The sequence below is a fragment of the Doryrhamphus excisus genome, linkage group LG3, assembly GCF_037039965.1.
Source record: "Doryrhamphus excisus strain RoL-2023G ecotype Guam linkage group LG3, RoL_Dexc_Guam_v1.1, whole genome shotgun sequence".
Lineage (NCBI taxonomy): Eukaryota > Metazoa > Chordata > Actinopteri > Syngnathiformes > Syngnathidae > Doryrhamphus > Doryrhamphus excisus.
The window spans coordinates 627,501-653,854 of record NC_136359.1 but is presented as its reverse complement, the minus strand read 5'-3'; the positions used below and the strand labels follow the sequence as shown (position 1 = coordinate 653,854).

Below are 26,354 nucleotides of genomic sequence, written 5' to 3'. Positions count from 1 at the left end.
CGATGTGGTGATGATGCTTTATTAGGATCATACGTGTTTAATGACATCATGGCTGTAGCGTGTAACGTAGACGTCCATCACTGTGCAGGGCAGCTGAAGAGCTGCAGGTCCAGCGCGTACTCGTCCAGCTGGGCCATGTAGTCCGAGCAGGCGGTGGAGGAGCACTGGGAGGGCCACAGGTCCACCGTGGCGTCCGAGTCCAGCGGCAGGCGGTACCTGAGGGTCACAACGTGAACGGGTGAGCGGCGTCCCCGGTCGGAGAAGGTCAGGAGGGGCGGGGTGGTCGCTCACTTGGCGCCGTGGCTCAGCTTGACCTCTGACCCGCCGGATCCCATCACCAGGTACTGTTTGAGGTTCTGGACGTCCACCCAGTTGCAGGTGACCTTCTTAATCAGCTCCACCTCCGTGCCCGAACTCACCGCCTCCAAGGCTGACCACGCCCACAAGGTAGCGAGGTGAGCAATATGGCCGCCCCACGTTGGGCAGAGTCTTTCCTTACCTTTGTCCGTGTTCTTCAGGACCCCGACTACGGTGGCTTTGAAGGTCACAAAGTCTCCTTCTGCTTCCTGAGACGTGACGGCCACCTTGAAGGCTGCACACAGCACAAGGTCACGACCCCGCCCTCAGACCGCGGCGGCGAGGGACGCTCACCGTATCCGATGTGGCCCCGGCACGTTTCCTGCTGGCGTTTGGCAGCCGTCAAGGTCGGGTCAAAGGTCGCTCTGTAGGCCGCGCACGCAGCTGCACAACATGTGACACGGTCAGCAAACGGGGAAGGACTGGTAGCCAATCAGGTGCGGGGGCGGAGTCACCTGTCATGCACTGGCACTGGTCCGCCACACAGAGGCGCTGGAGCTTCTGCTCCTCGTAGGAAAACTGTTTGCTGCACAAGCTTCCTGTCACATGACCACAACATGGAAAGACAGGAAGTGGACATTACCCGCTTACCCGGGGTCGGGTCACGGGGGCAGCGGTCTCGGACTCAAACGGTTTCAGCTTCAGACATAATCCCGTCCTTTGCCCCAAACCCCGAAAACCTCAGCAGGGGGCATCCGGACATGAACATGCTAGAACATGCTACAACAGGCTAGAACATGCTATGCTAGAACATGCTATGCTAGAACATGGCAGAACATGCTAGAACATTCTATGCTAGAACATGCTTGAATATGGTAGAACATGCTAGACTGGGCTAGAACATGGGAGGACATGCTAGACCGGGCTAGAACATGGTAGAACATGGGAGAACATGGTAGAACATGCTAGAACACGGCGTCCCATGAGTGCAAATCTTGACGTGACCTGCCAGTCGTACTCACCTTTGTCCTGGGGCTCAAACACAGTCAGCAGGGACCTGCTGGCCCCGTCCACTTTGAACCCCGTCCGGATGCGAAAGCCGACACACAAGAAGATGTCGGAGGGCACCTGGAGAGCAGACAGGAAACGGTCATAAGCAACACCGGGGGCGGGGCCGAAGGGGGGCGGGGCCGAGCGTACTCACAGAGTCCATCTGAATGACCACCGTGTCGCCCTGAAGCTCGTAGTGCGAGATGATTGGCTCCTCGGCGTCCCTGAACTGCACAGCGACATGGTGTCACAGCACAGCGGGGGCCGGCGTGGATGGGCGGCTTCAGGTGGTCTCACCTGTCGCAGGTCCTCCAGATGCGCCTCCACGCCTGTCGGCAGCTGGATCTTCATCACGGTCATGGTGGACTCGGTGACCACCTCGTTAGGAGGAGGCTTGTACCTTCAGGACCGTGGCTTGTTAGCATGTAAGCTAGTTAGCATGTAGGCTAGTTAGCACGTAGGCTAAGGTGCTGTATGTTGGTCTTACTTGGCACAGGCAGACAGGTGCGGCGCACGCATGCCGGCACCTGGGAGGAGGGGACGTCAGGACTACAGGGAGGCGGACTGAACAGGACGCCGTGGGGGACTTACGGTCTGAGGCGGTGGCGGCGGCGGCGGCAGCGGCGGCGGCGGCGACCATCTCGATGCTGATGTCGAAGTTACAGTTGCCAGGGGGCGGAGTCGTCTGGTAGTAGACCGCCTTCATCTGCACTTAAAACTTGACTTCACCTGACTTGCGATGCCCCATATTGGTTCCCCTAAGCCACACCCACCTGGACATTGGACACGCCCCTCCCGTATCCCGTGGACACGGTGATGACGTCGTCCTGCAGCACCTGGAGACCCAAGAACAGCTGAATGTCCTCAATCTCCACAAGACAAAATGGCGCCCCTCCCCTCACCTGTATGGGCGTGGCCACAGGTCGGCTCTGGCTGAGCTGCACACGAGCGACATCGCCTTTGCGTCCGTAGCGGACATTGATGTCCTGGTTGAGGACGGCTCGTGGGACCACCCGACTGTACTCTGTTAGGGCCTCCAGGGTGAGGATGGTGTCCTGGTGGGACACGCAGGGACAGGAAGTTGCTGCGTTGTGAGACCATGTCGGGACCAGGGGGTCCGAAATCTTGAGGGGCATCCAACAGAGACCCGGTCTGTGGGTTCCGCTATTTAAGCGAGTTCAGGAAGCGGAACGTCATGACACGTACCTGGACCGAGTAAAACCCTTGTCCATGGTGCTGGTCCTGGGTCAGCCAGGACATGATGGGGTTGGCGTACTGGATCCTCCCCTGGAACAGGAAGCAGTTTGCGTGTCAGCAGTGGTCGCCATGGAAACTCGGGGTCTAGCGGTACCTTGTGGTACGACACGTTCGCTTTGGCACGGAGTCGAACCTCCGAACGGCGACGATGGCGTACGTTACGCCCTAAAGACTACGAGACAACCAACGAGCTAGCAGCACCTTCAGCAGCATGGTCAGCAGGACGTACGCCGTCGTCTCCACCGTCAGGCCGCTGGATTGGTCGGGTCGCAGCTCATCGGATGCCGTGTTCGATTCCTGCCAGTACCTGAGCACCGCAGGGTGTCCTGCATCACAAACACAGGCCTGAGCGCATGTAGTGCACGTGTCCTCCACACTATGTAGTGCATACTATGTAGTGCACACTATGTAGTGCACACTATGTAGTGCACACTATGTAGTGCACACTATGTAGTGCACACTATGTAGTGCACGTGTCCACACTACGTAGTGCACGTGTGTTCACGTGCACACACCTTTCTGTCGAGCGAGGGTCTCCAAGCTGTGGATGAGTGTGATGCTGGTGGGCGCGCTGGGGTCGTGCAGGGTGAGGGCGTAGGTGGCGAGGGCGCGCACGTGCACGCTCTTCAGGCGGAGGGCATGCTGGGAAATGTAGTCGGCGGCTGACCTCTTGCTGTCATCGTGGAACTAAACATGGCGGCGGTGAGAGGGAAGCAGAGATTGTTTCTTAGGTGAAGAAGACAGAGCGCTCACTCGCAGCTGCAGGACCGGTTGGCGGATGCTGGTCGCCCGATGCAACGCGATGAGGACCAAGGACGTGAGGTACACCGAGCGCTCACGAGGCTCCGCCCCCTCAGCCTGCAGCCAATCACAAAGGAGCACATGTTCAGTGTCAGGGGCCTTCCCGCTCAGACGGGACAAAGCCAGACCACCATGAATCTGTTGGGTCTGAAGGAGGACTTGTCGGAGAAAGACCCGTCCTGGTTCTGAGCGTTGTGGATCAGCCACCAGACGGACTGGGACAGAGCTTGGTGGTCTACGGTCATTACGGGGTCCACGGAGGCCAGAGTGCGAACCGCCGCCGCTGTCAGCCTGACAGGTGACACGACGACTTGGTCACGTGACTAACATGTGAGGGGGGCGGGGGGAAGGGGGGGGGTGCTGACCAGGTGCTAGCGTCTCTGTTGGTCCACATGCTGTAGCTGGAGTCCCCACGTCTGAAAGAACTGATGCTGACCAGTCCTGCACACAAACAGGCTGGTTTAGCCCCGCCCACCTTCAGCCCAACCTTCTCCTCACCTTCTCGGATCTTCTGTCTGAGGTTGTCTGAGTTCTTGTGGATGTTCCCTCCAAGGACGTCCCACTTCCTGGTGGTCTCCAAGTACTGGTACACGTGTGCCAGAGGAAGGATTCTGCCAAGCTCCGCCTCCAGGGACCCGCCAGGCAGGTTGACGAGCTGCCGCAGGCCGTCGGGGTCCAGGACCACCGAGAGGATGTCTCCCAGGATTTCCCCTGGGACCAGCACAGGGGGGGCGGGTCATTCAGGTCTCGTGGTGTCCTTGCCAAAGCAATGAGAAGAAGTAGAAGTTCATCTCACCGTTGATGGTCACCATTCTCTCCACTGCCGTGTTGGGGACCATGTTAGCGGGCGGCTGGTTCTTCAACACCACGGTGGTCTTCTCAGAACCTGACATGACACCACGGGGTCATCAGATGGTCCAGCTGGTCAGACCAGCACGCTCGCCCTACCGTAAAGTCCCTGGGGGTCCAAGATCCCTCCGGAATACATCTCCATCCTCACGCCCTCGGGCTGCAAAGGAGCCAATCATCTACCGAGATCATCTCCAACCTTGGAGCTCCCCAACATGGCACCTACCACCACCCTGAGCCGCTTCTCCACGATGTCTCCTTTCCCTTGGCGGGTCTTCAGCGTGAAGGTCAGGGTGTGTTCTCCTGCCTTCAGGCCCATCAGCGTGAAGGCCACCTTGGCCACGCCCCTTGCTGGCAGTGGGCTCCAGATGCAGGAGGTGGAACGGAACCCCGCCCCCGCGGCGGCCGGCTGTGATTGGAGGATGCAGATCTCCGGCCCTGCCGTCAGCGTGATGCAGTACTGGGAAGACCAGGAGGACCTGAGCAGAAGCAGAAGATAGCCTGATGGAACATGCAACCCTACCGTGACGTCGTCCTCCTGCTGGTTGTACACGGAACCGCTCAGCTCCACCTGCTCTCCTCGCACCACCTGGTAAGGTAGCGGCACGTCCACGCTGAGCGGCAGTCTGACCGACACCTGGACCGGCTTGGATACGCAGATACCTGCAGGAGCACACCTGAGGATCAACGTTGGCAGAGAAGGACAAAAGGAGGAAGAAGGATGGACGCAAGGACCCTGGAAGATGAGGAGGATGAAGAAGGGGACCATCTCACCGTTCCTGAACATTCCGATGGCCTTCAGCTCCCAAGTGGTCAGAGAGTCGGGAAGTGTCCTGGTGAGGGACTGCTGACCTCCTCTGGAAACATCATGTAGAAATGTTCCTTCATGTTCCTACATGTTCCTTCAATGTTCCTACGTGTTCCTTCACGTTCCTTCAATGTTCCTACATGTTCCTTCAATGTTCCTACATGTTCCTTCAATGTTCCTACATGTTCCTTCAATGTTCCTACCTCAGCAAATAGAGGTGGACCTCACCTGGTGGGATGGACCTCCCACAGCCAGCTCTCAGGAAAGAAACTCCTGACCAGAGACGGCGCCGCGTCAAAGTCGGCCCCCATGTCTGCACACACAAACATCTCCAATGTCCACGCTGAGCCTGTCAGATGAAACCTCCAGGTTCTTACTGACTGTGGCGGCTGAGCTTCTGGTCCTGGTCCAGGGCCTCCTGGATGTATTCACAGCAGACGGTGAAGATGTGGCGACACTGAGGATGATGCTGCGTTTTTCTGAACATCTGCTCGGCAAAATGGCGGCAGGTGACGCTTCTGGGGACGTACTTCATGCCGTGCTCACAGCACTTCCTCAGGGGTCCGAACGTGGCGGCTGCGCACAAGCCGGGTTCACACGTGGACCTGGTCTACACGCGTGGACCTGGTCTACACGCGTGGACCTGGTCTACACGCGTGGACCTGGTCTACACGCGTGGACCTGGTCTACACGCGTGGACCTGGTCTACACGCGTGGACCTGGTCTACACGCGTGGACCTGGTCTACACGCGTGGACCTGGTCTACACGCGTGGACCTGGTCTACACGCGTGGACCTGGTCTACACGCGTGGACCTGGTCTACACGCGTGGACCTGGTCTACACGCGTGGACCTGGTCTACACGCGTGGATCTGGTCTACACGCGTGGACCTGGTCTACACGCGTGGACCTGGTCTACACGCGTGGACCTGGCCTACACGCGTGGACCTGGTCTACACCTAGACCATTGATGGGGGGGTCTCACCTTTGGCTTCCTTCATCTCCTTCGTTAGCGCCCTCGTGGGACGCACAGCCGCCGTGCACTTTGGACCTGTGGCACACACACGCATGATTGGCTCCGCCTCCTCCCATCAACCAATGAGGCGAGGGATGACTAACTGCTGGTTGATGGGCGGGCGTTGGCGTTGGTGATGAAAGTGAGGCCGGCCAATCGGAAGACGTCGGCTGCGTCTCTGCCCCCGCCCCCTCCGCAGCCGAGGTCGCTTTGCTCGATGCGACGCAGCACCTGTAGGCCCGCCCACGTCCTCTTAGCGTGACATCAAGCCGCCATTGTGCAGCTGTCAGGTTACCATGGTTACAGGGTCCTTGTAGTTTGGATACAGGTTGAAGAGGGCGGAGTCTACAGCAGACAGCGCCACTAGGCCCTCCTGATTGGTCCTGATCTGCAGCTGAAGGTGGTCCTTTGGCCTGAAGTCCCGCCCCTCATATGAGATGTCTGTCTATTGGCACACGGACACGTCATGTTGATGCTAACACTTCCTGTCTGCCTCTTGCCACGCCCCTTACCACCAGTCCGCCTACACACGGGTCCTGGACTTCCAGCCACACGGAGTCGGCCACCAGTTCAGACGTGGCTTCGCCGTACAGGATGTAGTAGACCAGCAGGCGGATCGACGGGACCATGGCGCCCGTCACCGCGAAGCTTAGCGATTGTTTGTGGTCGCCGCTAGCGACGAACTTCTGGCTGCCGAAATGTTCCACCTTCCCTTTGGACAGCACCTGACACACACACGCACACGCTAAGGACACGGGGACACACTTTGGACAGCACCTGACACACACGCTAAGGACACGGAGACACACTTTGGACAGCACCTGACACACACGCTAAGGACACGGAGACACACTTTGGACAGCACCTGACGCACACGCTAAGGACACGGGGACACACTTTGGACAGCACCTGACACACACGCACACGCTAAGGACACGGGGACACACTTTGGACAGCACCTGACACACACACGCACATGCTAAAGACACGGGGACACACTTTGGACAGCACCTGACGCACATGCTGAGGACACGGGGACACACTTTGGACAGCACCTGACGCACACGCTAAGGACACGGGGACACACTTTGGACAGCACCTGACACACACACGCACACGCTAAGGACACGGGGACACACTTTGGACAGCACCTGACGCACACGCTAAGGACACGGGGACACACTTTGGACAGCACCTGACGCACATGCTAAGGACACGGGTACACACTTTGGACAGCACCTGACACACACACGCACACGCTAAGGACACGGGGACACACTTTGGACAGCACCTGACGCACACGCTAAGGACACAGGGACACACTTTGGACAGCACCTGACGCACACGCTAAGGACACGGGTACACACTTTGGACAGCACCTGACACACACACGCACACGCTAAGGACACGGGGACACACTTTGGACAGCACCTGACACACACGCACACGCTAAGGACACGGGGACACACTTTGGACAGCACCTGACGCACACGCTAAGGACACGGGGACACACTTTGGACAGCACCTGACACACACGCACACGCTAAGGACACGGGGACACACTTTGGACAGCACCTGACGCACACGCTAAGGACACGGGGACACACGGGCACGCTCCTTGGCGGCGCCCCTTCTCACCAGGAAGCTCAGCACTTTGGCCGGCACGTAGGAGGGCGTGGCCGAGTACACCTTGATGTTGGCGTATTGTCCCACCCGCAGGGTGTGGCCCGGCAGCGGGGGGTCAATGTAAAGGTAGCGGCGGTTGGGCGAGTGGTAGGCCGCCGCCTCCAGACTCACACTGGCCTGACTGGTGGCCGGGAGGGCGGAGTCTGCTGTCTCAAACTGCTCACGGGGTTGGTAAAGGTCATTAGCGGGCCAATAACAGATTAATCATGAATTAATTGATCATTCACCCTAAAAGAGGCCCTGACACCCTCTGTGGGCGTGTTGCAGACAAAAATGGCGACGCCGTCTGATTGGCTGTTGGCCTCTTCAGGACAGGGTTTGATGCGGAGGTCTTGCGCGGGACCGAAGACCCGTTGCTCTACCAGACGAACCGGCACCTGGTTCACCGGCTGGTCCAGGTGGTCCTTCACCAGCACCTGCACAACCGGGGGGGGGGGGGGGGGGGGGATTTCCATCATCTCCAAGCAAGTCCTGCCTGAGGACCGAGGGGTCACCTGGATGTTGTAAGGGAGTCCAGGTTTGATGAAGGGGGACGTGGAGACCAGACTCAGGCTGTAAGGGGATTTGACAAACTTCACAGCTGAAAACTCCGCCTCCTGGCTGATGCCACCTGTGGAGGAGGGGGGGGGGGGGGGGGGGGTGAGGAGGGATGTGCGTGTGCGTGCGTGCGTGTGCGTGTGTGCGTGCGTACGTGCGTACCCGAGTCCTCCTGCAGCAGGACAGCAACATACAGGAAGTTCCCGACGAGGCCGTGCAGGTCTTTAGGTCCATCATGTTTGGACAGGATCTTCTCCATGTTGACACACACGTCCACATCGCCTGAGGACAGCAACTAAGACACGCCCACGAGAACGTCAGACCGCGGTTTGAATTGCGAGGATGAAGAAGGGCGATGAAGAGCACCCACTCTCTCCCGGGTCACGGAGTTGGGGATGATGACAGGAAGTTCTCCTTTGCTGACGAAGCCAAAGCGCAGGAAGACCTCGCCATGAGCCACGGGGGCGCCATGAAGGTACCTGAGAGGACGACCAAGACTGTCAGTGATGAAGAGGATGCCTGCCATGAGGAAGGTCGACGTTCCTCACCTGGCGGACACCTTGAAACAGAAGCGCTGGAAGTTTCCAAAGCTGATGAAGCTGACCTGCGGCTGGACCACGATGGTAAAACTGGGAAGAACTAACAGAAGAACGTCCTAAAGCCCATGGAGGCCTCCATCGTAAGTCAAGACCAGGACGTCCTCTCACTGTATTCTCGAATCTCAAAGTCTGTTCTGGCTTTGGTGGTGAAGTCGTCGGAATACGAGGCCTCAATGGACCACGTTCCCAACCTGGAACCAAAGAACAGCATCACAACCTGGACCCCAGTCACCTGGGGTCGGCCCAGGGGGTCCCTACTTGGGCTTGATGGGGATCTTGAAGGGGTTCTGCATGGACGGGATTCCATTGTTGAGGTCCAGCATCTCCACCACATCCACCGTCTGAAGATCTGGGTCCTGGACGAGAACAAGGCCGTGAAGAGTCAAAGTCTTACATGCAGGTCCTGTGGACTGACATGCCCACCTTGAAGGTCAGGAAGACGCTCCGATTGGCCGGATGCAGCTCCTGGTTGAGGGAGAAGGCTTGCACCTTGACTGGACGGAACACGACACACCAGGAAGATGACCTCCATCTGGAACCTTCTGTCAAGTCCTTCTCAGCCTACTCGGGACTCACCGCTCTGCTGGGGGGTGTAGAGAGGTTTGTCCGTCCGGACAAAGAGGAACCCGTTGGAGCGGCTGACAGGAAGTGACAGGTGCTCGTTGATCTGCGCTGATTGGACGTGGAGGACCACTTGAGCCACACTCTTGTCCAGCTGACTGGAGAAGATCTGGACACAGAGGGGCACGATGAAAACCCGCTTCCGGATCCTGGCACCTCCGTGCGTCCACTCACCCGGAGCGAGGCGGAAGCCTGGTGCTGGTTCTCAACGTTGAGGGTCACCACGTCACGGGCCAGAACCACATGGCCTGGAGCCATGGAGGTCTTCAAGAACACGTAGACCCTCACCTCTTCGGAAAAGCCGAACAACTGCAGCAACACCTTCTCCATCGCGTCCACGTGCAGCCGCAAGGGGGCGCTGATCAGGTACCTGAAGGCAACACCTCCATGGTTGATCCTTGGTCCGGGTCAGCTGACCCCATGACATCATCACGTGACAACTTGGATGTCTTTGACCTGAAGGTTCTGTCTCAGACTGCTACCGCTAGTACTACTGCTACTGCTACTGCTACTGCTACTTCTACTTCTACTGCTACTGCTACTTCTACTGCTACTGCTACTGCTACTGCTACTGCTACTGCTACTGCTACTGCTACTGCTACTGCTACTGCTACTGCTACCGCTACCGCTACCGCTAGTACTACTGCTACTGCTACTGCTACTGCTATCACTGTTATTGTTGCTACTACAACTGCTATCAGTACTAGTTCTTCTATTGCTATTGCTATATTACAATCATTACTACTTCTACTGGTCCAGCTAGTACTAGTACTATCACTATTACTACTACTATTACCTCACTAATATACTATTAGGACATGAGAACCAGAAGACCCAAAGGAACCTTCAGGTGTTGGCGTGTTGGTACGTGTAGTGAATGACAGCAGCCACACGGGGGCAGTGTTGTAGAGCACAGCAACCCCATCTCCAGCCCCCTCCTGGAGATCCGGCACCGAGGTGTTCCCAGGCCCGCCGTGGGACATCATCCCTCCAGCGTGTCCTCGGTCTTGTCTCGGCTGGGCACACCTGGAACACCTCACCAGGGAGGCATCCGGACTAGATGCCCAAGCCACGCTCCTCTCCATGTGAGGAGAAGCCCCTCCCGGGTGACCGGGTGACCGGGCTCCTCACCCTACCGATCATGATGGGAAGCCTCCTTCAAAGGGACGGCAGCCCTAAGCTCCGGTCTCCACCAACAGGTTTGGAATTTGCCACCAGGACCGCTGCCTACCACTTGGCAGCCACAGATCTGATTGGCTGAGCATCGGAGATAAGGAATTAGGGCGCAGTCCCCCTGTCCTCCAGCTGGTGCCAGCTGGGCTTGTGGACATCCTTACGGCGTCCCCCAGGGTTCATGGTGTTTAAACCTGGTGCTTACTATGGACAATGTGTGGCTAGCACAGGAAGTGGTCAGACTGGGTAGACCCTTCCTTCCAACCAGGCCCCCCCCCCCAGGTCATACTGGTGTTGCCCACATGGGTGTTGAACCCACCTGGTGGAGGTGCTCTCCAGCGCCCTTCTGATGGACCCGAAAAAGGCAGCCATTTAGTGTGTACACACAAGTCCCCCCCCCCCTCCTTCATTGGCCCTGACTCCAACCCACAGCCCCCCCCCCCAGGTGGTGAACAAGGTCCTGAACCCACATTGTGGTTTGAGGTGAGTCTGGTTATGTCTAGTCGCCATGGCGCCACCTCCCACGTGAGCTAAGGCTCCGTCCCCACCAGACAAGAACCAGATTTGGTAGACGAGGACCAGGTCCCTCAGGCGCCCCCCTGGACTGCTGCACCAAACCCAGGGGCACACCCAGACCTGGACCGCATGGACCATCCCGTTTCATAATAATCATAGCAAGTCATGCTAACAGCTAGCAAAGCGCTAGTGGACCTTGCTAGCGTTCAGGAAGACTCACCTTGTGTCCTGAGCGCTGGTCCTCCACCGACACACACACCCCAAATACACCAGCAGCACACACACCCTCATCCTGGACCCGCACACACACACGTATACACACACACTTGTACACACACTTGTATACACACGCGGAGCTCCAAGTCCTGTCGCGTTGCCGTGGAGTCCCAAGACAAAGCGACTCGTTGATTGACACGCTGGCACTTTTCAATGTCAACTGCCGAGTCGCTGGGGACTTCCTGCGTGCGTACGTGCGTGCGTACGTGCGTGCGTGCGTACGTGCGTGCGTGCCGAAGGTGAGTGTTTTCTGACGTTACGCAACATGTTGACTTGTCCCCTCAAAATCAATAGGAGGCCTCCCACCGCCCCCGGGTGACTCAATCAACCTTTCGACCCCCCCCCCCCCCCCCCCCCCCGCTGACTCTGAGGTTAGCCGGGCGCCGGCTAGCTTGTGCTAAAGGGGTTAAAGGTCATGCTTTATTAGGATACATAGTATACACACGTTAGCATGCGCCACATCTTCATCACAATATAAGACAAAACACCAGCATGCTAGGCTAACACTTTAGCACACACGAATCACGTCTTAGCGCTACGCTAGCACTTCCTGTAGCATCACAGCACCATGGCGGGGATGTGGTGCACCAGCGAGGCGGGATGGGACACGGCCACCAGCTGGGGCGGGTGAGGAGGCGGGGGAGGGGGGGAGCGGTCCTCGTGCACGCCGCACGCCCCCCCCACCACCACCAGCGCCCTGGCGGAGGCCACGGCGGCCGGCCGGTGCCTGGCGCTCTTCTGGTGGGCCCGCAGGCCCGCCAGCTGCGAGTAGGCCGACTGGCACACGTGGCACTTGTACGGGCGCTCGCCCGTGTGCAGGCGCACGTGGTTCCGCAGCGTGGACGACTGGCTGAAGCGGCGGTTGCAGAAGCGACACACGAAGGGCTTGTCCAGCGTGTGGATGCGCATGTGCGAGCGCAGGTTGCTGCGGGAGTTGAACCCGCGGTGGCAGATGACGCAGCGCATGCGCCCCGGGCCCGCCGCCACCGCCGACGACGATGCGGAGGAAGAGGCGGAGCCTTCGCAGGGGTGGAAGTCGTCTGAAGCGGAACAAGAGCCAAATGCTATGTTAGCATAGCAACGTTAGCTATGCTAACCTGGCCGGCGCCTCCTCACCGTTCTTGCTCTTCTTTCCCTGCTCCTCGTCTCCTCCCGGGATGCCGGGGATCCCCAGGAAGGTGTTGTGGGAGTTCCCGTACCAGACCAGCAGCTCCTGGTCCGGGGGGATGGTCTGAGGAGGACAGCGGACATGTCAGTCATCGGCCAGCAGGGGGCGGGGTCGGGGAAGAGCCCCTCCCCTCCTCACCTCCACGGCCTTGTAGAAGATGGCGCTGCCCATCTGGACCACCTCCAGGTTCTGCTCGTGCTCGTTGCGCGCGCACTTGATGTACGTCATCCAGCTGCGGTGCTCCTCCTGGCTGGCGTCCACGAAGAACCGCACCCCGCCGTCCTCGTCGAACACCTGACACACGCCACGCACACGTCACTGTCACACGCCCTGATGCTGGGGGGGGGGTATGGGGGCGGGGGGCTACCTCCCACATGAGGCTGTTGTTCTTGTACACGTCCACGTGGTCGGGAGACACCAGGCGCCCCGTGAAAGGACCCATCTCGGTTCCCGCCTTGATCCAGGTCTTGGAGAAGATCCCTAGACCTTCCCCTGGACCCGCAAACACACCACGGGTCAGGGTGCGCTCGTTTTATCCTCATTTGGACGAAGTGACGTTTGTTTCATCATAGATCTCCTTTTTATTGCACTTCCTACAGTTATTATTCATATTATTCGTAACACGCTACATCTATACAAAACTATATATAATAATAATAATAATAATAATAATAATAATAATAATAATAATAATAATAATAATAATAATAATAATAATAATAATAATAATAATAATAATAATAATGATTATTATGATTATTATTATTATTATTGTTGTTGTTGTTATTGTTATTGTTGTTATTATTAATATTATTCATTTGCACGGGGATGCAAACTCCACACAGAGATGGCCGAGGAGGGAATCGACTCGGGTTTCCAAGCTATGAGGCCTCCGCGCTAACCACTCGGCTGCCTACTATTATTATTGTTGTTATCATTATTACTATTAATATTAAAGATAAAAGATAAAATATTAGGAGGATTTGTTGGACCTGGAACGGAGCTTTGAGCGATGATCACCTCGCTGGGAAGAACCAGACTGGACAGCTTGTGGACTTCTACACACGCACACGCACACACGCACACACACACACACACACACACACAGAGACACACACACACACACACACACGTTGTATTATTATTTTATATATTATTTTCATTTTAAAAAAACCGAAGAAAGAAATTCGTTGACATCGAATGAAAATGGCGCCAAATTGGGGGAAAAACATCTCGGGTGGAAAAGTTCTTTTCCGGAATCAAACGTGGATGCGAGGCGCCAAAAGGCCGCGTGGCTTTTTAAAAATATTTTCATGCTTTCCTTCCGTCTGTGATATTCATGTTAAATATCATTTTAATGCCGGAATAAATCCATCCTCGGGATCCGGAGCGGAAATAGAAGGACGCGTTCCCACATTTGGAGTTTTCATGAACGCATCTTTTACACTTTGGATGAATCAAATCTTCTTGGGAGGATTATTATTGATATTCTCTATGAATAAACGTTCATATTAAACCTTCTGAATATTATTATTATCATTGATATTGCCTATGAGTAAACTTCCATATTAAATTGTTATTGATATTGTTTATCAATAAACTTCCATATGAAACCTTATGATTATTATTATTATCATCATTGATATTGCCTATGAATAAGCGTCCATATTAAATTGTTATTGATATTGTTTATCAATAAACTTCCATATGAAACCTTATGATTATTATTATTATCATCATTGATATTGCCTATGAATAAGCGTCCATATTAAATTGTTATTGATATTGTTTATCAATAAACTTCCATATGAAACCTTATGATTATTATTATTATCATCATTGATATTGCCTATGAATAAGCGTCCATATTAAAATGTTATTGATATTGTTTATCAATAAACTTCCATATGAAACCTTATGATTATTATTATTATTGATACTGCCTATGAGTAAACTTCCAAATTAAACCTTATTATTATTATTATCATAATTATTATAATTATGATTATGATTGGTATTGTCCTCTGACATAACCAATGTTTCATATGAAAAGAGGACAAATGTTTTAGGTTTGCCGTTTATGATATTTCCAAACGGAAAGATGAGAGTTGGAGTCGATGTCAATAATCGGCAGGTATGAATAATATATTATTCATAGGACGAAATCATCGTTATGTTTTGTCACTCCAATAATTGATATTAAAAATGGAAATGATGTTTTACGTTTGACCTTGAATCAAACGAAGGGAAAACTAAAGTTTCTATTTTCAGCTGATCAATTGGGATATTTTCAAAATAAAACATCTATCATATAATATATGATATATACGTATATAATATTTATATCATATCAATAAATACCGAGCATAAGCATCCTATGCTTGACGAAAGCCGGCGACCAATGCGAAGGTGCGGAACAGGAAGTCGGCTTGGGGTCCCGACCCGACTGACCTCCGGAGAAGGACTGGGCCAGGACCTCGGCGGTGAAAGCCGTCTTGGGGCTCGTGCCGGCGGCGGCGCGGTCCTCGTGCGTGAGCTGCTGGTGCTCGCCGTGCACGCGCCTCCAGCGTCCGTACAGGAAGCTGTGCACGACGTCGGAGGTGATGATGTCCGCCAGGTGAGGCCTCGCGCACGGAGCCTTGGCCGGGCCCGGACCGGGAGAACCCAGGAGGACCGAACCCATGCCGGCGAGGAGGAGCGGGAGGAGCGGGAGGAGGAGCAGGAGGAGGAGGAGGACAGGTGAAAAGTTGTGTGAAGAAGACGGAAAGATGATTAAAGATGATTCAAGATGATTCAAGATGATTAAAGATGAATAAAGATTAATAAAGATGATTAAAGATGATTAAAGATGAATAAAGATGAATAAAGATGAATAAAGATGAATAAAGATGATTCAAGATGATTAAAGATGATTAAAGATGATCAAGGGAAGAAATAAAAAATATGAAGTTGGTGGAAAATGAGAAACATTTTCTTCCACTTAAATGAACAATGAGGAGGAACACAAACACACCCTCTTATACCTCCCTCTCTCTCCCTCTCTCTCTCTCTCTCTCTCTCGGGGGGAGGAGTGTGTGTGAGTGTGTGAGTGTGTGAGTGTGTGTGTGTGTGTGTGTGTGCGTGTGTGTGTGTGAGAGATGAACCACTTCAGCTTGCCTCCACGTTTGGCCAAGTTCTGTTGCCGGACAGAAACTTTGGTGGGCCGGCAGCCATCCTCCTGTTTGACCTTTGACCCCCACCGTAGTTTGGTTGACGTGAGAGGTCTCACTCGCTCACATTTTGGATTTGCTGAACCTTTGTGGGCGAGTTTAAAAGCTAATATGCTAATAATTAATAAAAATAGTCATATAAAAATATGCTGTCTGACTGTATTGTTTGAAATAATGGCCCATAGTTCCCAAATTGATATCCTTTACAGAAATTGGATGGGAATATCGTTGGAGTTGCACATGGAATCCTTGACCACAAAGATTTCTCCTACTTATTAGAGAGAAAAACTTATTTTCATCTGCAATTAAATAAACAAAATGTCATTCATTGAGTTCAAACATTTTAATCGATTGACAGCCGTAGATATCAACCTCCATGTATGTGATATCAACATCCATATAGTATGTGATATCACCCTCAATGCACGTGATATCAACCTCCATTCATGTGATATCAACATCCATATGTGATATCAACCGCCATGTATGTGATATCAACCTCACGTATGTGATATCAACATCCATATATGTGATATCAACCTCCATGCATGTGACATCAACCTCCAGGTATGTGATATCACCTTCAATGTAGGTGATATCAACATCCATATATGTGATATCACCCTCAATGCACGTGATATCAACCGCCATGCATGTGATAGCAACATCCATACGTGATATCAATCTCCATGTATGTGGTATCAACATCCATATATGTGATATCAACCTCCATGTATGTGATATCAACATCGATGCATGTGATATCAACCTCCATGTATGTGATATCAACATCCATATATGTGATATCACCCTCAATGCACGTGATATCAACCTCCATTCATGTGATATCAACATCCATATGTGATATCAACCGCCATGTATGTGATATCAACCTCACGTATGTGATATCAACATCCATATATGTGATATCAACCTCCATGCACGTGACATCAACCTCCATGTATGTGATATCACCTTCAATGTAGGTGATATCAACCTCCATGTATGTGATATCAACATCAATGCACGTCATATTAACATCCATTGATGTGATATCAACATCGATGCTCGTTATATCAACCTCCATGTATGTGATATCAACATCCATGCACGTGATATCAACCTCCATGTATGTGATATCAATCTTCATGTATATGATATCAACGTCCATGCACGTGATATCAACCTCCATGTATGTGATATCAATCTTCATGTATATGATATCAACGTCCATGCACGTGATATCAACCTCCATGTATGTGATATCAACATCAACGCACGTGGTATCAACCTCCATGTATGTGATATCAACCTCCATGTATGTGATATCAACATCAACGCACGTGGTATCAACCTCCATGTATGTGATATCAACATCCATGCACGTGATATCAACATCCATTGATGTGATACCAACATGAATGTATGTGATATCAACACCCATGCAGATGACATCAATAACCATTGAATGTGATATCAACAACATGGATACCCACCTGTGACAGTCCCACCATGGCTGCTATGATACTATGGATACTATGGATACTATGGATGCTATGGATACTATGGATACTATGGATGCTATGGATACTATGGATGCTATGGATACTATGGATACTATGGATGCTATGGATGCTATGGATGCTATGGATGCTATGGATGCTATGGATGCTATGGATACTATGGATACTATGGATGCTATGGATACTATGGATGCTATGGATACTATGGATACTATGGATACTATGGATGCTATGGATACTATGGATACTATGGATACATGACTATGAACACGGTCTTTCCAGGAGGTCCAGTTACAGTACAGTACAGCTACAGTACAGTTACAGTACAGCTACAGTTCAGTACACAACCCAAGGTCATTCATCATGCAAACTTGAGTCATCTATTTCATCCTCATATCAAATCATAACATATATATGACATATATATATGACATATATGTGACATATATACACAACGTAATACTTCAGTATGCATGTATTTATTCTTCCGTGTATTAGAAGGGTCTTGTACAGTACATGTAAAAAAAACAACATCACACGCACTTCCTGTTTGACGGCGAGGCCGCGCCCACGTGCGGTCAAAGACGTCAAGTGTACTTAACGACCACTTACTGTACTTACTGGCCGCACACACGCGCACACACGAGCCACTTCCTGTGCGCACGCACGCGCACGCCGCGTCCTAATGACTGATGACATCATCAATCAGAGCATCTGTCGCGGGGGCGGGAAGATGAATAATTCAAAGATTGCTAATAATAATGAATAATAAATGATACTCCACGCGCACACGGACGTGCACGGGCAGCAGAGGAGGGGCCGGCTGCCGAAGGGGCGTGGCTTCCAGCAGTGGAAAGAGAGGCAGGAAGTCAGAAAGAAGGCGGCTCTTTATTAGCCCTCATCATCATCATCATCTTCATCAGTCAATAGAAACATCTGCAGGTTACATCTGGACCGCTCACAAAAACAAAACACCCTCGGCCGAGGTGGCGGAGATCGGAAGAACAGAGTGTGGACGGCTCCTCCCGGTTCGGGGCGGGGCAGGGGGCGTGGCCTGAATACCAGGAAGGCAGGGTCCCTGCCCACTCTGATCCTGGTCTCCAGGCCAGGAGGTGCTAGCGTTAGCATTAGCATAGCAGTCTTGAGAACGCAGGAGCTTCAGGAAGTCAACATGTACGCTTAGCGTTAGCATATTAGCTCATGAACAAAGAAATAGTCCAACATTTAAATAGACCCCTCAACCCAAACTCGTCATCGTCGTCGTCATCATCATCATCATCATCATGGTCACGCATACTTTCTCTGTGGTCCAACACACGCCACATGACACGCTATAAAGCTAGCAACAAAACCTGATGAATAAAGCTAAAAAAGAACCTTTGGAGATGTTAGCTAACTTGCAGTAATGCTAACTGAACGTGGGAAAGGTCAGGAATGTTCTTCCAAGATGGCGTCCCAGCCTTTTCTGCTGATGAGCGAGGATGAGCGATGGACATTGAAGCTAAATCACGTCACCTTGGTCACGCTCACGCTAAAGTTCCGGCATGAAGGTAGACGTCCTTCACTGAAACCAAGACGGGTACCGGGATGCTATGCTAATGTGCTACGGTGTGTGGGACCACAGAGAGGGAGCAACAAAGGAGGTGTCCAAGATGGCGTGTCAACAAGTAAAATGAGGACATTTAGTAGAAAAAGACGTCTTTGTCTGTCAAGGTAAAACATTAAAATATCCAAACAGCCCAAATAAAAAAGCAGACATGCGTGAAAGAAAAGAGAAGCGCTAATGAGTTCATCAAGACTGCTAGCGTGATGTCAAAGGAGGTTTGTTCAAACGTGTCCACTCTCAGGTTGGATAAAAAAAAAATCTAAATGAAAAAAAAAAAGCTAAACAGGAAGTGGGACACACTGTTGACTTTAGAGGACCACTTCCTGTTTTCTCTTAATCTTGCTCTACAAAAGGAAGGAGGCAGAGCATCGCTGGGACAGTGGCCGATTGCCTTGACGACTTCGCCGGGTGGGAGGGGCCTCTAGTGATCCTGAAGAGGAAATGACAGCTCACATGACCCAAGCTCGAGACATCACTTCCTGTCTTTGTCATTGCTTCCTGTGTCTTCAGCTCCTGTCTTTATAATCACTTCCTGTGTCTTTATCATCACTTCCTGTGTCTTCAGCTCCTGTCTTTATAATCACTTCCTGTGTCTTTATCACCACTTCCTGTGTCTTTATCATCATTTCCTGTCTGTCTACACTTCCTGTGTCTTCTTGTCCCGTCTTTGTCATCACTTCCCATGTCTTTGCTTTCTGTCTTTATCATCGCTTCCTGTCCTTGTCATCTCTACCTGCGTCTTTGTCATTACTTCCTGTCCTTGTCTTCACCTCCTGTCTTGGTCATCGCGACTTGGGTCTGTGTCATCATTTCCCATCTTTGTCATACTTCCTGTGTCTTCACTTCCTGTCCTTGCATCACTTCCTGCATCTTCGTCATCACTTCCTGTGTCTTCCCTTCCCGTCTATCACTTCCCATGTCTTTGCTTTCTGTCTTTATCATCACTTCCTGTCCTTGTCTTCACCTCCTGTGTCTTCACTTCCTGTCCTTGTCATCTCTACCTGTCTTTGTCATCACTACTTGGGTCTGTGTCTTCACTTCCTGTGTCTTCACTTCCCATCTTTCTCATACTTCCTGTGTCTGTCTTCACTTCCTGCCCTTGTATTCACTTCCTGCATCTTTGCCAACACTTCTTGCATCTTTGCCATCACTTCCTGTGCCTTTATCATCACTTCCTGTGTCTACCTGAATCTGGGCGGGGTTCCACAGGTACGGCTGTTGTCGGTAGTACTCTGCTAGTGCTGCTGTGTAGTCAGGCAGCGAGCTCTGCTGGGATGACTGAGCTACACACACACACACACACACACACACACACACACACACACACACACAATGTGACAAAATGCAACGTATTGATCAGTGATGTTTGCGGTAAGATGAGCCACTCGTACTTTGTTTCTTGTAGTAGTCCTCCCATGCTTTACTGTAGTCGCTCATTACGTTCCCAGGCTGGCTCTGCTGCCCTGCACACACACACGCACACGCACACGCACACACACACGTACGCATAAGATTAGAAGACGGGTCCCGTTGCGTTAGCACGGACAGTACCGGGGTCTTGCTGTCCTGGGTTCTGCCAGCCAGTCTGGTACGTGTTGCCCCAGACTCCCGTGAGGAAGGTCTGAGTGCCCCCACAGCTGCACACACAAACACCAGCAAAGTCACATGACACCCACCACGCTCTAGCGCCGCATATGTCGTTACCACGGTGACGTACTTCTGGTGGGCGGGGCCCTGAGTGAAGGGACTGAAGCCGAAACCTCCGTTACTCATGATGCCGGAACCCTGAGGGCACACCCTCGTCATCATCCTCATCCTCATCCTCATCCAGGTGTGTGTGTGTGTGTGTGTGAGGAGCCTACCCCGATCTTGTCGTCGATGAGCTGGCGAGCATGCTCCATCTGCTGGGCGGAGCCTCTGATGGTGAAGACACGTGTGTTGGGGTCGGTGGAAGGGGGCGGGTTCCTCTGCAGTTCCACGTGGGCGCCAGACTGCTGGTTGATGCTTTTGATGGTTTCTCCACCTGCGTGCACCAGAGGCGTCAAAGATGTCCGCCACAGGGGGCGTGGCTGCGACACGGCCGCCTCCCACCTTTGCCGATGACCAGGCCGCACTTGTCGGCGGGAATGGTGTAGGTCACTTCCTGCAGCGGGCCGGGGGATCCCACCGCCCAATCCCCACGACCTCTGACCCTGCTACTCCTCAGCGCGGAGCCAAATCCATCACGCTCCTGAAGCGTGTGCACGCACAGGAAGAAGGTTTGCGTGTGCTCTGGGGGGGGGGGGGGGGGGGGGGTTGGGGGCCAGGTACCTGTGCGGTGTGGATGAGCTCGTTGATGAGGTGTACTGCATGTTGACAACGCTCTGGCTGACCCATCACCATGGCAACACGCTCCGGACTGATGCCATCATCTGTGGGTGAAGAAGATCAGCGGAAGGTTCTAGCAGGACCCCCCCAGTCCAAAGACAGACCTGCTTTAAACTGGATCCGAACTCCGGCGTCATTCTGGATCTTCTTGATCATTTCTCCGTTGCGACCAATGACAATGCCGACCGCAAACCTGGGAACAGGAACCTGCAGGAGCAGAACCACCCGTCACTTCACCTTCTAGAACACGGAAGCAAAGGCTGCGTTTGTTTCAGCCGCCCGTACGTCCAAGTTGGTTCCTCCCAGCCGGGCGGAGAAGTCGCTGCGTCCTGACCGGAAGTCTGCGTCCTTATCCCGGATGACCTCCAACACCATCTCCTTGGCCGCCTGCAAGGCAGCACGTTAGGATTCCGGAACGTTCCAACGGATGGCCATGTCCCACCTGAACTTTGTACGGGTCCCCGGAGATGCGCAGTGGCTTGTCGGCTCCCGTTGGCATGGGGCCATCTTGGATCATCATCATCTTGACTCCTGCACGCTCCTGACCCAAACAAAGCCGCATCAGTCATGGTGTAGTGGCGTCTAGTCCTATGGTTCTTAGCTGCTGGTGGGGGCGGGGCATCCGGTATACGGGGCTCCTGACAGACGCCACACATTGGTACGTTCCCGTTCATTGGACCAACACGAGAACGGGTGGCCTCGGGTTGGCTGGACCGTCACCACAAGCCATGCCCTGCCACTCCTGCTGACACGGCCATACCGCCTCACCAGACCTGGACTGGAGACCGACACGGCCGAAACGCTTCCTGATCCATCCTACAGGGTGCAACCAGGCGCTCCTGGAGTTCCTGCCTTCTAACTTGGGAAAAATGAAGCTTGCTTCACTGTTCTATTCCTGTGACATCCTCAGGTTGGGGTAGGCTCCAGCATACTAGCGACCGTCGTGAAGATCAACAACAGAGAAAATGGATCTTCAGGTTGGATGCAGACTCATCAGCGCTCTGGGCCAGCTCCACCGTGACAATGGAGGCCAGCTTCTCTGACAGTGGGTGCCCACAGGACCCCCACAGGACCCCCACAGGACCCTTAGCACTTTATCGTCTTTCTTAGCCCTGACATCAATGGGTATGATGGGAGTCCTGGTCACAATCCTGGTCAATACTGGTCTGAGAACAGGGGAGTGCCCTGCTCACTGGCGCCTCGCCTGGTTTAGCATGTTGTTAGCATGCTGTTAGCATGCTGTTCCGTCTCTGAATGTAGAGTCGTAGTGAGATGACTCCTACATTCCCTGCTGATGACCCAGGGTAGAGGGTAGAAGGTAGAGGCTAGAGGATCGGTACCATCTGGCTTGGGACTCGAACATGGAGTGAGGTTGTTGATGGCAAGGCCAGATTTCTGAGGGTATTCTCCTGGGGGGTCCGGCGGCTGCTTTTGTAGCTCAGATGCTGCGGGTGGAGAGGCTGTGGAAGAGCTGCTGCACCAGCAAGGCTAACGCTGCTACAGATGGCGTTACCAGCTACAGTGGGGGCTGGGGGCTGGGGGCATGGGAGGGCATCACATAGTACTCGTGGTTGTGGAGCCGCAGGTGGAACAAACGTGGCCTTAGCCTTCGTTTACATGCTGGCCCTCCAAAGAAACGGTAGGACCAGATAGTCACAACATCAACTAAGACCTGTGTGACCTCCCGTCACCCAAACCCTTGTCCTGTCCCTCCCGCCTGACGACTGCGTAAAAGGGCCAAGCGCCCCCCAGTTAAAGTGGAGACATCTAAGTCAGGGTGAAGGCAACGGCTCCACTTCATCCAGACCAGGAACAACAGACTAAGACCCTACACGCTTTGGAGTACAGCCGCTTCCCTTCATCGGGATTTGTTGCTCTTGCTAAGGACCTGGGATCCTTTACACAGGATCACCAGGACCTGGACATTCAAATTACAAGTTGGAACGACCTAGAAGGAATATTGGAGAAGGCCGAGAACACCCGGAACAATCAGGAATCCTGGACCGTTAGTCCATTGTTACCTGCAGCTGTTTGATGGTCTCTCCTCCTCGACCAATCACCAGGCCCACCTTGCTGGCCGGGATCAGCATTTCCTGCACCAAGGCCCCACCCTCACTGTCACCGTGGAAACCTGGACCGTTCCTACACCGCTCCACAATCTGGACCAGCAGCCGCTTTGCCTGTCTGTGTGAGTGCGGACACACACACACACACACACACACACACACACAGAGACCTGGTGTAGGTGATGACATCATCACAGGAAGTGGGTGGTGTTTCAGACTCACTCGATGCTCTCTGGGGTCCCAGTCAGGGAACATGGACGCTCCATCAGACCTCCACTGTCTGCACACACACACACACACACACACACACACACACACACACACACAATGTGTGAAGTTGTCACATGATTCCCTAAACAGGTCCTGGACCACTTGGACTCACCAGCCGCGATCTGGATCTTACATCCTGATTCTAACTGGATCCTGGTGATTTGTTCTCCGCCTCGGCCAATAACTGTCACACACACACACACACACACACACACACACACGAGAGTACGAGTGTCATCATTCCTTCCCACATGTGAGAAAGGTCAAAGGTCACAGGTCATACTTACTGAAGCCCACCATCCTGTCAGGAACTTTGTAATCTTCTGTCATCACCCTACAACACACACACACACACACACACACACACACACACACGTACCTCACCTGTAACCCTGACACCTGTGTGTGTGTGTGTGTGTGTGTGTGTGTCGTACCGTTGGTGGCCCACAGCTGCCAGCTGATTACCTACACACACACACACACACAGAAATAAGCTAAGAAGATCCTAGCAAGGGAATAATAATAATAATAATAATAATAATAATAATCCCAAACTAATGCTAATAAACACAGGACTACTACAAAACACTAATGAAATAGTACTTCTGATAACAATACTACTACTACTACTACTACTACTACTACTAGTACGAAACATAGATGGGATAGGTCTATAGATCTATAGATCTATAGATCTATAGATCTATAGACCCAGATCTAGATCTCTAGACCTAGATAGGTTGTAGGTAATGGACCATGTCAACAGAGGTTGTTGGTGTGGGCGTGGCCACAGCCCAGCCGGTCCAATGAGCATCACGGGCTGGTCCAAGCCAAAGAAAAAGCAAAGGGCTCACCCGCGTCCTCCCCGGCTCGCTTCTGTCCGGCAAAGTAGAGCGAGGACGCCTCGCCGCTTCCCGCCGAGCTGTTGATGTGCGTCACGCCCTCGCCGCCCATCTTGCCCACCATCTGAACACACGTAGCACAGCACCTTAGCATGGCGGCAAACAGGAAGTCGGCCCTCCTGCTGCGGCGGCAACGATGGAGCGGGCCTGATGACGTCACGGGAGGGGTCACGACCCGTGACGTCGTAGAAGTTACGTAAGTTAGCAAACAGGACGCCAGCTCCTTAGACTAGTTGACAAGTCCCTGCTGACGGCGTCCACCCGGGCCGGTCCTGCTGGTTGGATCCATGAGTCCAACAGGTTGTCATCCTTAGTGACACGTCTGCCCACCCCGAACCCAGACCCCCCCTCCCTCGTCGGCGTGACAGCTCCTGAAAGTCCCCCAAACTAACTCCCCAACTCCAACTCCGTCCCTGCCGTGTCAGCACAAACTTGTTTAAAGTGTGGCCGTCTGGTTAGCTGCTTAGCTAGTTAGCATGCGAGTTGGTGTGCGTGTCTCGGTGTGCGCGCGTGTGTGTGTGTGTGTGTGTGTGCGCGTGAGCGAGTGCGTGCGTGTGTGTTGACGGAGCTCCCAAGTTGCGAGCAGCAGCTCAACACGCAAGAATGCCGATAAAAGTGCTTGGATTCGACCCAAACGACCCCGCTCCACTCGGAACGGCCGTGTGCGGAGCCCCGCTTCGGCTGTTACCTGCCGGGCCCTCTGTAAGACGTCGGCCAGGCCGTCTGACTTGAGCCCCGGCTGGCTGATCGAGGCCTGTCCCTGCACCAGCTCCGCCATCATAGCGCCACTAGCTAGCCGCTAGCGTTAGCCGCTAGCATTAGCCGCCGATGCTAGCTGGGCTCTGGCAGTCGTCCGAGATGCTGTACGGCGAGAGGGCTCACTCTGATGGAATCCCTCAAGACCGCACTCAAGTACATCTTGGGCTGTACCGAGTAACGGTGGCAGAAAGTGTGCATCGACCTGTACTCGTTTTTCTCTCCGGCAGAAGTAGTATTCTTAGTCAAGTAGATGAGCAATAATGTGGACGAATACACAAGCTAGCAGACCAGCGTCTGGCAAGCAAACCTTCACACGAATCAATAATTAAAAACAAGAATTAAAACCAATTCCTACCAGCTGTGTGGAGTGTGTACTCCTCCACAGAGACGATCTTGTCTCGTTCTGGTAGTTTGGATTTGGAAAACAAACCTTTAGTTGTCCCAAACGGCCGTGTCTTAGTTCGTGTACCGAGTGGCGGATCTTACTCTCCCAGGATCTCTGACGCTTCTCAGCTGTTGGAGCTCGTTTCCGTTTCCGCGTCGAGTCACGTGGTAAGCTCCACAGGTGGAAGTGAAGTTTGGGAGTGAAAAGATTGAAATTATTTTTTAGAAAATAAGTTGCTGTCGTGTTGTGATGACGTCACACCTTATTGGATAGACTGCCGCGATCTTTGCACAAAAACCATACAGTCAAGTCACCATGTGACCTCTGACCGCCACTGACCACGTGACCTCCCCGTCACCTTTTTGTGACCTCACGCGCCCGTGCGCGCGTGCACAACGGTATCAAAACAAGATGATGTGTGCTGTCGATCACAAGTAGACAAGCTAATAAAACAAAAATGACTTTTTTTCTCCTTTTTTATTTGCTTTGCACTCTTCACACACGCGCACACGCACACGCACACTCAGAGACACTTTAGGCTCTCAGTGTTTCCTGTTGATGTACAAAAAGCTCTTCACGCACAATCATCTTCCACTCTGCACACCACTTTACACA

General features: G+C 52.9%; 3 protein-coding genes across 4 annotated transcripts; all 3 read right to left on the bottom strand.

The window, feature by feature from the left end:
• Positions 1-7: 7 nt before the first annotated feature.
• Positions 8-11,552, bottom strand: c5 (complement component 5). 2 transcript variants are annotated; one of them, XM_058072122.2, is made up of 42 exons: positions 11,429-11,552; positions 9,694-9,889; positions 9,475-9,628; positions 9,322-9,392; positions 9,157-9,254; positions 9,007-9,089; positions 8,848-8,938; positions 8,670-8,778; positions 8,462-8,594; positions 8,257-8,372; positions 7,990-8,178; positions 7,715-7,918; positions 6,589-6,801; positions 6,372-6,521; positions 6,181-6,307; positions 6,047-6,112; positions 5,444-5,638; positions 5,291-5,375; positions 5,029-5,111; positions 4,778-4,917; positions 4,481-4,714; positions 4,354-4,414; positions 4,202-4,291; positions 3,904-4,116; positions 3,771-3,846; positions 3,537-3,696; positions 3,358-3,462; positions 3,120-3,291; positions 2,806-2,930; positions 2,554-2,634; positions 2,250-2,402; positions 2,121-2,183; positions 1,939-2,053; positions 1,835-1,874; positions 1,645-1,747; positions 1,502-1,576; positions 1,320-1,425; positions 813-896; positions 652-741; positions 500-592; positions 292-430; positions 8-216 (listed from the first exon to the last, which is right to left on the bottom strand). In XM_058072122.2, the coding sequence occupies exons 1-42, from the start codon at positions 11,497-11,499 to the stop codon at positions 78-80; spliced, it is 5,091 nt and encodes a 1,696-aa protein (XP_057928105.2). In that variant the 5' UTR covers positions 11,500-11,552; the 3' UTR covers positions 8-77. The 2 variants fall into 2 exon arrangements, 1 of the variants encoding a protein (XP_057928105.2); XR_013627134.1 differs by lacking the exons at positions 8-216; positions 292-430; positions 500-592; positions 652-741; positions 813-896 and having other exon boundaries at positions 1,353-1,425; positions 1,645-1,761.
• A 355-nt stretch (positions 11,553-11,907) lies between these two features.
• Positions 11,908-15,335, bottom strand: LOC131128766 (PR domain zinc finger protein 12). The gene is made up of 6 exons (XM_058071949.2): positions 15,104-15,335; positions 13,645-13,710; positions 13,020-13,144; positions 12,791-12,946; positions 12,601-12,715; positions 11,908-12,524 (listed from the first exon to the last, which is right to left on the bottom strand). The coding sequence occupies exons 1-6, from the start codon at positions 15,333-15,335 to the stop codon at positions 12,043-12,045; spliced, it is 1,176 nt and encodes a 391-aa protein (XP_057927932.2). The 3' UTR covers positions 11,908-12,042.
• A 2,526-nt stretch (positions 15,336-17,861) lies between these two features.
• On the bottom strand, positions 17,862-25,448 carry LOC131128764 (far upstream element-binding protein 3-like). The gene is made up of 18 exons (XM_058071948.2): positions 25,284-25,448; positions 24,548-24,659; positions 24,128-24,158; positions 23,981-24,027; positions 23,806-23,877; positions 23,646-23,703; positions 23,379-23,541; positions 21,800-21,898; positions 21,643-21,744; positions 21,462-21,564; positions 21,301-21,401; positions 21,082-21,220; positions 20,853-21,013; positions 20,708-20,775; positions 20,542-20,627; positions 20,382-20,453; positions 20,176-20,273; positions 17,862-19,420 (listed from the first exon to the last, which is right to left on the bottom strand). Exons 1-18 carry the CDS (start codon positions 25,374-25,376, stop codon positions 19,412-19,414), a joined length of 1,614 nt encoding a protein of 537 aa, XP_057927931.2. The 5' UTR covers positions 25,377-25,448; the 3' UTR covers positions 17,862-19,411.
• Between the last annotated feature and the right edge of the window lie 906 nt (positions 25,449-26,354).